The 12,933-nt window shown below is 40.3% G+C and overlaps 1 protein-coding gene across 1 annotated transcript in view; it reads right to left on the bottom strand.

Annotated features, from left to right (window-relative positions):
• The window catches only part of PLA2R1 (phospholipase A2 receptor 1), a 76,187-nt gene that overhangs the window by 18,715 nt on the left and 44,539 nt on the right, over positions 1-12,933 (bottom strand). Inside the window, exons 18-23 of the mRNA XM_075180781.1 lie at positions 11,731-11,798; positions 8,249-8,349; positions 5,811-5,965; positions 3,622-3,736; positions 2,003-2,127; positions 1,289-1,427 (exon numbers count right to left, since the gene is read on the bottom strand). Coding sequence (XP_075036882.1) covers positions 1,289-1,427; positions 2,003-2,127; positions 3,622-3,736; positions 5,811-5,965; positions 8,249-8,349; positions 11,731-11,798 — 703 coding nt within the window. The remainder of the gene's footprint in view (positions 1-1,288; positions 1,428-2,002; positions 2,128-3,621; positions 3,737-5,810; positions 5,966-8,248; positions 8,350-11,730; positions 11,799-12,933) is intronic.

The raw sequence follows: 12,933 nt of genomic DNA, 5'->3' as shown, positions 1-12,933 counted from the left end.
TCCCTGTTTCGTCTTAAAAATAAGCATCTTAAGTTTTGCACAAGATAAGATCACTAATGAATCAGGCCCTAGAATCTGATTGGTTGCTATGGGTAACACCTCCACTTTTCCATTTTAGAAGGTTTAGTAAATCTACTACTTAATCTCCAGGTGTGAAAAGATACTGTCCCATAGTGGGCTACCTTGGGTTGGGTCACTGGGATATCTGCATTTTTTATCCTTTAAAATGTTTCTAATAGGCTACTGAGCTGAGCGCCCTGTGGCTAAAATGTACCAGCCAGCCCCTGGCCACACCCACTTTATTATATTCCCCACCACTAGCGGTGTTAGCCAAAATAGGGACTATTAGATGGTAAGTATTGTGTCAAATGGAGCAACACTAATATTTTAAAGCAGTCTCGCCATTTTCAGATAGGCCCTACACCATTAGTGCGCTTAAAGCTAAACACAGATATGAAATTGCCACTATACTGTAATATTTGTTGCTGTAGTTAATCTACAAGTTCCAGAGTGCCTTGCCAGCCACAATTGCCATTGACCATATTGCATAGTAACTGATAGCAGTTATATACACAGGACAGCCGGGGAATCGATTAGAGTGTAAGTTCTTATCTGTTGGTCACAGTATACAGCAGATAATAGGCCGCAGGCAGAATCTTCAAGCAGTGATATTTTATTACTCGAGAGTCTTGATAAGGAGAGTTACCTGCTAGTTTGAGGTACTAGCGATCTCTAGAAGCTCATATGGTATAGTGCCACATTACATGGTCAAACATGGCTCTTTTTATACAGTTTCTGGCACACATGTTGTCAGTGGATAACCCAGTCCCCTGATCCTAGATGGCACCACAACGTCTGAGATATTACATTCAATGCTTACCCTCAGGATGTAATATTCTCTAGACTTGGAGATAACGCAATTTTAAACAAAATTTACGCCAATCTTTGATTTAATAAATTACTTGCTGTTACATTATTCAGACAGGTTCTAAGACACAGGATGAAAACTACACAGGATGGAAAGCAAAAGACCCCCCCCTGTGCATTTAAGGTAAACAAGGTATTGGTCATTGAGATGAAAATACTTTATTAGCATGCGATTAGCCTGCCTTTAGAAGTTACAAAATAGATTTCTTCCAACATATGGCCACTGCTTCAGAAATCAATACAGTGCCAATACAGAAATACAACACAATATCAAAGCCAGTACATTTGCAATGATATACAATAAGTTATTTATAAGTGATCCAGCCACATCTAGTATCAACAGTTACTGATAAAGTGTCACCTTGTTCTTTCTGACAGATAAATCCATAGCCTTCTTCTATACAGTTTTTAAGGTACTGTTTCCCAGTGGGATGAATATCATGATCAGCAGCGATCAGAGGACATAGACGTTTATCCGTATCTGATGAATTTTCATTAGTCTAGAGAAAACAGAATGTGTCATTTAGAACCTATATTGCAAAATAACAGTGAATGTTGCTGGTTACATATAAACAGTGGTGTACCTATCATCAGGTACCTGAGGCAGCTGCCTGAGGGCTTGCAAAACGTAGGGAATTAATTTAGAAAATGCACAGTTTCTTGCTGCAAAAGTCTAAATCAGTAGCTTGTACTTTGCTGCTAGGTATAATAATGAATAAAGTCACCACTCCTATGCAAAGGTTTCTAGCATGTTTTATAAAGGACGAGATGGGGCAAAATTTCAATTATTTCCTTAGGCAGTAGTATAAGTCACTAAGAAAATCTGTGATTATATAAAAGCACAAGACCGCATAGTGTACAAGAAGTCACATGAAATGTATCAACTGACTGGCGACTAAAGTTATCATAGAATCCTTGAATGGGCACCAGGTCTAACACACAATAAGCAAACTCCTTGCTGGAGACATGAGGATGTCACAGAAGGCATCTAACGGAAATAATGGAACAAACCAATAGATCTGTGTCTGTTGTACATTATGACTGGGTATTTCTGTGTACATATTGTATTACTTACATGGGCCAATAAAGACCTATTACTGTATGTTTCAGAAGTGTCATTTTCCCGCAGAACATAACGATGGCCGCCAAGTCCAATCCAAAAGCTGTTTTTTTGTCCAAAGAGCTGCATAATTATAAAAGCTAGAACAAGTGACAGAAGAAAGTAGTCAGTAATGTCATCCCCTCCCAATCTAAGTGCAGAAGCCTATGGTGTTAAGACATACCTCCAAAAACTCCTAACTTAAAAATGGATACAGTATGGTCTTGCTTCAATTAATTGAAGTACGGCCCAAACCTGAAGGTTGTGATGTATTATTATAAACAGGAGAGTTGGCCGTACATTTGTTTGATTATGTGAGGAGTACATTACAGATAAGCAGTAAATACAACTCTTTGCCACTCAAATGTGTTTTGTTTTGCAGGGATCGTACATCACACATGTTCACTGTTTTTTTAAATGATTTATTTCCACTTTTCAAAAGTGCTCTGTGTTCAGGAATGTCTTCAATACAGGTGACAAATTTCAAATTTCAAGAGTGTGAAATGAGTAATTACATTGCTCAAATTCAACAAGCAGTTGCAAAATTGGTCTTAATAGAAGTATAGGATGAGACCTGGGGGTAAATTACCTAAAACTTCTAAAATGTAAAATTGGAGGTGTTGCCCATATCAACCAATCAGTTTCTAGCTCTCATTTATCTACTACATTTTAGGAAATGATAGCTAGAATCTGATTGGCCGCTGTGGGCCACACCTCCACTTTTCCTTTTTTGAAGTTTTAGTAAATCTACCCCCTGATCTCTTCAATCTCTGAACTGGCGCAGAATTCAAGTCTATCTGTGGAGTGGGAATGACCATGCACGGCAAGAAACGCCCTGGAAATGCGATCTCTCCACCCCTATCTCATTACAATAATCTTGCTCCACAAAGTGAAATCTTATTTCTGTACTACAAAATGAGGCGCACCACTGCCTCCTCCCACTCCTTCAATCTGCTCAACTCCAGCCCTCCGCCTGTACAAACTTCTGTCCCTACCTTGCTCCTCAAAGCGATGTGCCCCAGCGAAAATCTAGGCACACATCCGCAAAACGAGGAACAGAGCCTATCCAATGCTCTATTTGTACTGCGGTTTGACCGTTTTTGTGCTTCCTAAATTACCTTCGCTGTCTGCTCAGTAATAGTCACCTTCGATATATAATTATGTCAAATTTTGCCTTTATTTGCTATTTAAGCCTGACAAAGAAATAGTACCATACCTAGCTTATAGTACAGGTTTTCTCTGAACTGCGGGTTTGGAAAAGTGAGATGTTGCCTATAACAACCAATTAGATTCTAATTATCATTTATTTAGTATATTCTACAAAATAACAGCTAGAATCTGATTGGTTGCTATAGGCAACGTCTCCAATATTTCAAGCCCGCAGCTTGATAAATTTACCCCTAAGTGTTTTTCTATGTGTGCATTCTTTTGTGCAGAATTGTAACTGTTTTGCTTCTATCTTATTGTGATTTGCTGCAGATTTTATAATTTCTCAATATTTGCAATAATGTTTCTATGTTGTACAGTTACTTTTCCAGTCTCGATAAACATTGAGATTGCAAAGAAAACCAAGTAAATCTAGTAAATCACAATACCTTGATCTATTTCCTCTGTAATGACAGCCAGACCTCCTCCGTGTCCCTTGCAGTAGTTAGAGGCTGCGTACCAGTCTAATTTTCTTCCATCTTCACCTTTGTGTACAAAGATGCACTATTGTAATAACAATTAGAAAATTATTAATTTCCTTGCATTGGACATGAGCAAATATAAATACATTGGGATATTCTTTGGCAAGAAGAATTCACCCAAATGAAACCTTTACTTTTTCCAAGCCAAATACTGATCAATACATCTGAATTGTAAGAGCCTCAATAACGCAATATTACAGTACGAGGCTTACAAAAGAAAATGGAGAGGTAAAGCGGAAAGACAATCTATTCATCTTTTATGATGTCATGCCCTTGGTTTTATGCATTTGCACCTGCCCCTATGATAACGCGGGACAATGAGGTCATATGAGAGGTTAAACATGCAAACTAGTCGCAGTAATGCACCTGGTTTTATACACAAATGCAAAAATAACAACTCCCATTAGCCACTGAGTTCATGTATTCAGTAGCTGCACTAAACCATGCCTCCCAACAGTCCCAATTTTGGTGAGACTGGCCTGATTCTAGCTTCCTGAGAACATGGGTGTGGTTGGAGTTTGAGTCCTAACCATGGCCTTATCTGTGTGGAGTTTGTATGTTCTCGCAGTGTTTGCGTGGGTTTCCTCCAGGTGCTCCGGTTTCCTCCCACACTCCATAAACATTCTAGTAGGTGTCAGGATTCGAACCCAGGGCTTCTGCCTCTGTGGACTGCTGCTCTACTGATTGAGCTATTCTGGCTGCTGGACAGTTCCTTGCCTGTATTCTGTGTTCTAGATCAGTTCCAGTGATCTCCTGATGCTCCAGCATGCCTTAGCTCCACCCCCTTGACTTCCTATAAAAGCCTGGCCAGTTCCTGTCTCCAGTGCCTGATTATTGTGCTCTGTGCCTGTGATCTAGCGCCTGCTCCTGTTGCTGTTCCTGTCTACCTGCATTTACTACACGTGTACCGACCTCGGCTTGCCCTCCACTACGCTTCTGCCTCAACCTTTGGACCGCTACGCCTCTCTGTGTACCGAACCCGGCTTGTTTGACCTTTCTTCCATCTTATCTCCTGTTAGCCAGCCTTCCTCCCTGCCACTGGGCTCCTATCTAGTCTCCGGACCGTGACAGTAGGCTAATTGGCTGCTATCACAATTGACTCTAATTTGCGTGTGCATGTGGTAGGGAATTTAGACTGTAAGTTCCAATGGGGCAGGGACTGGTGTGTACAGTGCTGAGGAATTAGTGGCGCTATATAAATAAATAAATGATGATGATGATATTGGGCATATCTGGCTGTGGTTTTTGTGGATCATAACAGGGGCTTATTTTGTCTCTTTTAAAAGTATGGGGGAATATGACTAAACCTTATCTATGTCTCACATGTGACATCACTAAGCTAATAGAGAGAAAAAAATAGTACTCAAATAAAAGTGATAATGGTGGAATAAATGGTGTAGTCCAATATACTGGTGGTGCCTGCCTGCTAGGTAGCTCCTGAATGAGTCTTATTATAAATACAACCGGAATGGGCAGGAAGCACCCTCTGTTTATCTCTTGGCCTCCAGAACTGGACATTAACAGCGGAGCTTAACAGTTACCGAGTATGATGACTTATGCCACACCCAAAAGACAGTTCCTAACATGCTGATTGGTGTGAAGCACAGGCCAGTCAACAATCAAAGTGTCAGGAGTTCCCCATATGCTGATTGGAGAATGGCTTAAATTATCTACCAATGAAAGAGCTAGGAGCAGCCTACTGGGTATGACGACATCAAAGCACAGCCACACTTCTTCTTCTTCAGAATGCAGAGAGACAGCTGGGTACACAGCAGTGGTACGCACACAATTAATAGAATGTTCTATGTATTGTATCAATGTCACTAGAATGTTCTCTATATTGTATAAATGTCTCAGAAATGCTCTCTGTTTTGTATAGAGGCCACTAGAATTATTTCTGTATAGCATATTGTTTATTAAGATACTCTAATTTGCTCTCTGTTTTCTATATCAGTCATTAAGAAGAATAAACTCATAATATTATATGCTAAGCACTATGCCAACGTGATGCCGTCTTGGCACTTGAATACCACTTTAGGAGTCATTATACTCAGGACTTCCCCTGGTTATGGAGATCATTCACCACAGATTATAACCTTGTAATTATAATACAGCCAATCTGGAGGGCAGATTCCGTGATTCTGCTCATCATCGTCATCTTCGGGGGGCTTGTGATTTTCGATTTTGAACATTACATTTCTTTTACAGATTCCCAAATTCAAAGCAAGACAATCTGAATGACTCCACAGCCCTGGAAAACACAACTCTCTGGAATTACTAATATAATTCAATATATTACATTATCTGTAATCCTAGCCGTGTATTCCTCATATACCTCCTACATAAAGCTCACAGACACGGCCCGAGGCTTTTACTACAATGATGTCATACTAAATATTAACTTTATTAGTTATTATTTCACCTATTGCACAAAACACAGCAGACAAAGCTTTCATGTGTTTCTGAATACTACTAAAATTAAGTACAACGGTTGTAGATTTAGTCTATAGTTATATATCTATATGTACACAGAATTTAACTGTAATACAGAATTATTCTGTATCTAAAGGGAAAATTACACTGAAACATGATACATACTTTGTAGAGATCTACTGTGGAGTACACTAAGGATACTCTTTTTTCAAACGTTTTGTAATATAATTTAGCTGCTACGAGAGTGTTTATTAATATTAATTTTACTTTGGCCAAACAAGCAATACTGTAGTTCTCATATTTAATACAAAGTCACAGGTTCTCTATGCCGATTGGCCTATGGCCACATATTTTACTGACAGTAATAAAAAATACAGTTGAAAATGACCCTTATGATGAAACGAATGTGATAACCCTGTAACCATCCTGTTTCTCATTTCTCACATAATGTGGATTTTAACAAGTACTTTTTATAGCCCTTTCTTTTGTTCCTCAACTCAACAGACTACAACTGCAGTGTACTAATTACATGTGGATAAGGGGACATTGTAGCTCAATGTAAATTTGTATTTTGTGTATTGTATATTGTTGATGTGGCAGTGAGGTTGTTATTCATTGTCCTTAAAGTGAAGCCGGGTGGGTTATGGGTAAAGATCAGGTGGTGTCCAGGATACAGGTGAGGGGGCTGGAGCTGTAATCATTCTCCCCCTCCTTCCTCTACAGGAAGCATGGAACAGCTGGGGACCCTGTGATATCACAAAGTAGTGTAAGAGGTTAATTTTAGTAGGGGTTGTCTGCTACCCTATCTTTGGAGGTGGGGGAAGCCAATTAGTATCAATTGTTCTCCATAGGACCAGCCTAGCAGCGGGCTTCTGTGGAAGCACAGCTCATCTCCACTATCCCTCCTACCCCCTGATCCAGGATCTACCAATGTTTAAAGAGAGAGAAAGAGACCCAGGGGTTTGCCGAGGGAGGGGAAAGCACTGTGGAAATTTGACCCTAGATGTATGGAGCCACTCCAGGGGGGAGGTGGTGTTCATTCTGGGATTTCATTCATGGAAGGTGCAAGGTCTGGTTTTTTAGTCTACCAGAGTCTACATATGCAGCTGAGAAAGATCTACAGATCGTCAAGTCTGGACAGCCAGGTGACTGTTACTCCTTAAGCTAGTGGGGTAAGGGACAGATGATTTGGTAAACCTGCCTGGCATTTATTTGCTGTGTGTACATAATAATCTAGTGATTGTTTTAATTACAATAAATGTATTGCTTTACTTTCTAACTGTATTTGCCTGAGTGACTGAGAACCCTAGCAGGTACTGGGTTGACTTCCCTGACATAGGAAGGCATTCGTGGGTGGCCAGGCAGAGTGAAGTGAAAAACCCGGTATTTTCACAACCCTACTCATAAATGTTCTCAATCTCTGAATTTCTATTAAAGGCTGCCCACTATCGGAGACCCCTCTCTTTAGTTGGCCTTCTCACTTCCCTCAATGCAGTGCTTTAGTGGAGGAACGTCACGCTTGACAGTCAAAAGTGGTCAAGCGCTATCAGTGCGCAGAAAAGACCAGAGAGGATAATGAAGCAGCCTGGACTGTGGGTGCGTAGTGAATACAGCTCCTGATTTGAGTCACAAGCATCCAATAAGGTGCAGCGTTCACTCATCAGGTTCCTGTCCTTGCAGACTGAATTCATTGGATAGTTTCAGTCTGACCGGCCTGACGGCTACCTTCACTGCCTGCTGTTAAATGTCGTACTCTAGTAGCTGATTTCATGTAAAGCTCGTGATATTCAACAAGGTACTGTATGGGAGTGAGAAAAAGGTGGGTTTAACGAAGCACAGTCAGTTGGCTAATAAAAGAACATCTTTAAGCTATGAAAACATTCAGATTGTGAAATGTGAATATAACAAAATGTTTCATATAGAAGCAACTTGGTGAATTTAAGTTTCAGGTCACATGAGATATGACAGAAGAGAAGGGAATTTCCCTGCACAAGAAGATACAGCTCTGACTCATGCTCACATTTTCTTTGAGTTGTAGAAGCGAGATATGAAGGAGGCAATTCACACAATGAAGCCATTTAGTGTAACTTGTATCACCGACCTGTGTCTGATGCCATGTAAGCACAACGCTGGCCCCTCATGGCTGTATTGCTGCTCTTTGGATCCCAGTTTGTATACGTAACTGATGAGCCATCTTTCCATCTGCAGTCAAAACAAATATTGCAATTTAAATAAAAATGATTATTTTTAACAATACTGTGAGCTATTTTCAAGCTACAAGATTTAGGCTGGGTACACACTACACGAAATTTCTCCCGTTGCAATATCATTAACGATTTTATCAACAACTGAAAGTGGCAATCAGCAGCCGATTCATGTGTACACACTATACACGTTTTACCATATTTACCTTCAGATCTGAGCTCTTCATCTGTTATAACCATCTGCTGAAAAGACTGTGGAGTATATTTACTAAACTGCGGGTTTGAAAAAGTGGAGATGTTGCCTATAGCAACCAATCAGATTCTAGTTGTTATTTTGCAGAATGTACTACATAAATGACAGCTAGAATCTGATTGGTTGCTATAGGCAACATCTCCACTTTTTCAAACCCGCAGTTTAGTAAATCTAGTCCCGTGACTCTGTAAACTCTATGAAGATCTGCCTACACTGCGGGTTGTGAATACATACACACTGCAGAATTTGACGGACAGCGTTTATAGAGATTTTTAGTCCAGTTATAAAATCAAATCAAACGATACGATGTGTTTTGGTGCGATAAAACAGGAACGTGGGAGCTCATATCTTGCACTTCATCATCAGTAGCAGTTTATATAGGGCCACTAATTCAGCAGCGCTGTACAGAGAACTCACTCACATCTGTCCCTGCCCCATTGGAGCTTACAGTCTAAATTTCCTACTACCAGTATGTTTTTGGAGTGTGGGAGGAAACCGGAGTAACTGGAGAATACCTACGCAAATATGGGGAGAACATACAAACACCACACAGATAAGGCCATGGTCAGGAATCAAAATCATGACCCCAGTGCTGTGAGGCAGAAGTGCTAACCACTAAGCCACTTTGCTGCCCAAACTTTAAGAGCAAAATGAACTTTTTACACTTTTTGGTAGCTTGCTTAAAAAATACCTTGTTGGCCTTTAGGGATAGATTTGTCAAATCATCTAATAAGGAAAAGAGGAGGTGTTGCCCATAGCAACCAATCAGATTTTAGCTATCATTTATCCAGTACATTCTTGGATATTATAGCTAAAATCTTATTGGTTGCTATGGGCAACACCTTCACTTTTCCTGTTTTGATGGTGTGATAAATTTACCCCTTAGTTTTAAGGCAATAATAAAAGAAGAAAATCTTAGGGGCATATTCAAGTAGGTTTCCGGTCCGCGGTAACGCAAAGTAAATTCACGCAAAGTAAATTCACGGTATCGCAATAATGTGGATTTTCGTGCGCACCCCTTAGGGATGCGCAGGAAAATCTGCGTTATTGCGGTACCATATTACCATCAATACTGCGCAGGTTCCGCGGTAACGCGCGTTACCGTGGACCAGAAACCTAATTGAATATGCCCCTTATTGCCAAGAACTTCGAATGGGAGGCTCACAGCGCAGGGTCCTTGATGAACCACATTAGAAGTGTCTTCTGCTGAGACTATTACAGGAATCACAGGAGCAAAAGAAACCGACAATTTCTTTGTTTATTTGTCTCCCATAATTCCACTCAAAACTAAATGTAAAAGTCAGGAATATTATCATCATTTCTTTATATAGCGCCAATCATTTTAAGCACAAAGAATATACAATTATTAACATCATTCCCTGTCACATTGGAGCTTACAGTATAAATTCCCTACCACACATATACACTAGGACCCGTTTGTGTCAGAAGTTAATTAACCTACCAATATGTTTTAGGACTGTGTGAGGAAACTGAAGCACCCGGAGGAAACCCACACAAACGTGGGGAGAACATACAGGCTCTGTGAGGTAGTAATGCTAACCGTTGTGATTAACACTTCGAGATTTGGGTATTCTCTCTTTCAAAGACACTTTTGAAGGCATCTCCTCCATGCTCCCTGTCACCCCTCCATTGTGTAAGGAATTACTTTGATATTTGCACCTCCGACCACTAGAGGTCTCTGTATTTGCAAACTTGCCCTTAGATTTGCCCTTATCCAAGATGGCCAGTTTGGCACCAAAGAGAAACCAACTTGGATCCTGTTTCCTGTTTTGGCCTATAAATGGCACTTCCTGGTTCAGACATGTGCTTGGGTATTCTGCTTGCTCAGCTCCTGCTACTTGCTACTCTACCCGGCAAACGTCTGACTACCCTCTTGTGTACTGACCCGGCAAACGTCTGACTACTCGCTGAATATCTACTTGGCTATTGGGCTTCAGATAATACCACCAGTATCATTACACATTGTGTCCCAAGGTCTACCATTTTGGCATCATGCTGGAGAAGAGCCTAGGCAACCCATTTTTTAAGTATATATTTACTCTGACCTCCCTGGCAAAGGTTGTCATTGTTAGGAGTTGGATGGAGTTGGACTCCCCTAATATCCTCCATTGGACCAATTTGGTAGATAGATTGTAAGATTGTAAGCTTGCGAGCAAGGCCTTCTCACCTCTTTGTCTGTTTTACCCAATTTGTTTATTAGTTTTCTATGTTTATCCTCAATTGTAAAGCGCTACGGAATATGTTGGCGCTATATAAATAAATGATGATGATGATGATGATAACTAAAATGTGGAAACATGAGTGGGTTATGTATGAAAGCCGGAAGGCCATGGATAAGTATCACAAGGTTTGGCACCACAGGTACGATTCACAATTTGTTAATCGTCCGGGAAGACTCCCTGAAATTCAGGAGCCTCCCGGGAATTCTGGGAGAGTAGGCAAGTATGGGCTATGTGTAGGTGGATGTTCTCTGTCAACACAAACTTGCTTCATGCTCTAAACACCCAGAGAGTAAAGCATTAACACAAATGGCTGCCATGTAAGTTTCATTACCCAGAAGTCTATTCTCCTTATTGATATGTTATGCTGAAGCTATCCTTGCCTCCTACCAACCCTTATACGGTGGTTCTCAACATTCTCACAGTGCCGGCCCTAATAGGTACAAAAAGAATGGCCAATGGGGCAATTGCCCTTCTTTCTCTCTGCTACCCCACCCCCTTACTGTCCTCAAAACACACTTACATTGCATGTTGTGTGGAATACCGCCAAGGAGTGCACATACATGTGCCACTAACTCAGACAATTTCATAAAGTCCCGAGAGCTCCTGTGAAGACATCTACAAAACATGCAATGTTGGGCTGCCTTCCCTTGTAGAAAACTGTCCCTCTAGAACTTCATAGGAAACTGTAACAAGAATTTAAAGCAGGATTTACCTTTCATGCCATCTTTGCATTCAGTTTATGCTCCTTGCAAATAACTCCCATTGCCATCAGAGACATTTTTGGAAAGTGAAATAAGGTAATAAAGACAGTGTGTTTTATGTTTCATTCAAATTAATTCTGGGCTTCTCTTTAGGCAGTATTTAACTACATATACTTATGTACCTTTGGAATCCATCATATGGGTTTTCATAGTCTAGTCCAATCCACCATTTCTCCTTCTTTTCTGACAACTGCAACACATAGATCAAGAATAACTGAATGTAACAATAATAATAAGCTCTTCAGAAAGAACTCCTCAAAAAAGAAGCCAAAACAATTTTCATCATGGGAAGTCTGATCCCAGATGACTTAAACAAATACAATAGCTATCTGGCCTTTGTATAGTTACTCTAATAACGGTTAAATCTATAATGCTTTAACTGCAATTTCACCTAAACTAAATATATAGCGTAGATAACTCTCTGTTATGTATTCCTACTACGGCTTCCCTCTTTTCGGCTATTTTATAATATTTAGGTTCTTAAGATATATTACCCAATCGCTCCTTTCCTTGATTACATTCACAATTATTCACTATGAAGGTTCCTTTGAAATATTGCATTCACTATATTTTTTGGATTCTAATTATATAGTTATATTGCATTTATGCATTATAATATAATGATTATTGCACTTTCACCAACACTTTATAGTTATCTTAGCTATTTTGATCAGTGGTAGTCATTGTAGAAATGACCTAAAATGTACAACCCTTCCTAAATGTTTTTAGGAAGGGTTGTACATTATATAGCCGGCGGGTCCTCGCATTGCCCCCTTTATAGCATCCACGTACCTGTTGCCCTTACAAGTGACGTATATCTCACTACCGGTATGTTTCTTCCTCTGAATTCTTGTATGTCAGTTTTTTAACGCGTCTAATTTCCTCCATGTCGTCAATTACATCAGTCGCGACTAACATGTCATTCTAACACTTGTCTGGATTTAAGTCATCGCACATTTGTACCCCACCCATTTTAATCACCTCTTTTTTACCTTCAAAACACCCGGCATAAAATACACCAGAAAAAGGAGTAGTCCTGAAAAAGTCTTGGGTGATACAAAACGAAACGCGTCAGCTGAGGATCCTCAGGACGCCGGTTTCAGTTTTCTAATCAACTGCACTGCGGTTTAAGTGGAACTAATTTACTCCTTCTCCGTTCCCCACCAGACACGTAGTGAGGAAACACACAACGTGCTCAACCAAGGAAGGTAAGGAAGATAATACGTTCCCATGCAGACGGCAGTGCCTTGCTTTTTCTGACTTTACTTGAGAACCTGGACTACTCCTTGTGACCTTCATGTGACGGAGAAGAACGGGATGAAGGA

The sequence above is a fragment of the Mixophyes fleayi genome, chromosome 7 (genome assembly GCF_038048845.1).
Source record: "Mixophyes fleayi isolate aMixFle1 chromosome 7, aMixFle1.hap1, whole genome shotgun sequence".
Lineage (NCBI taxonomy): Eukaryota > Metazoa > Chordata > Amphibia > Anura > Limnodynastidae > Mixophyes > Mixophyes fleayi.
Note: the sequence above shows the minus strand (reverse complement) of the source record. Positions and strands in the feature narration are given on the sequence as shown.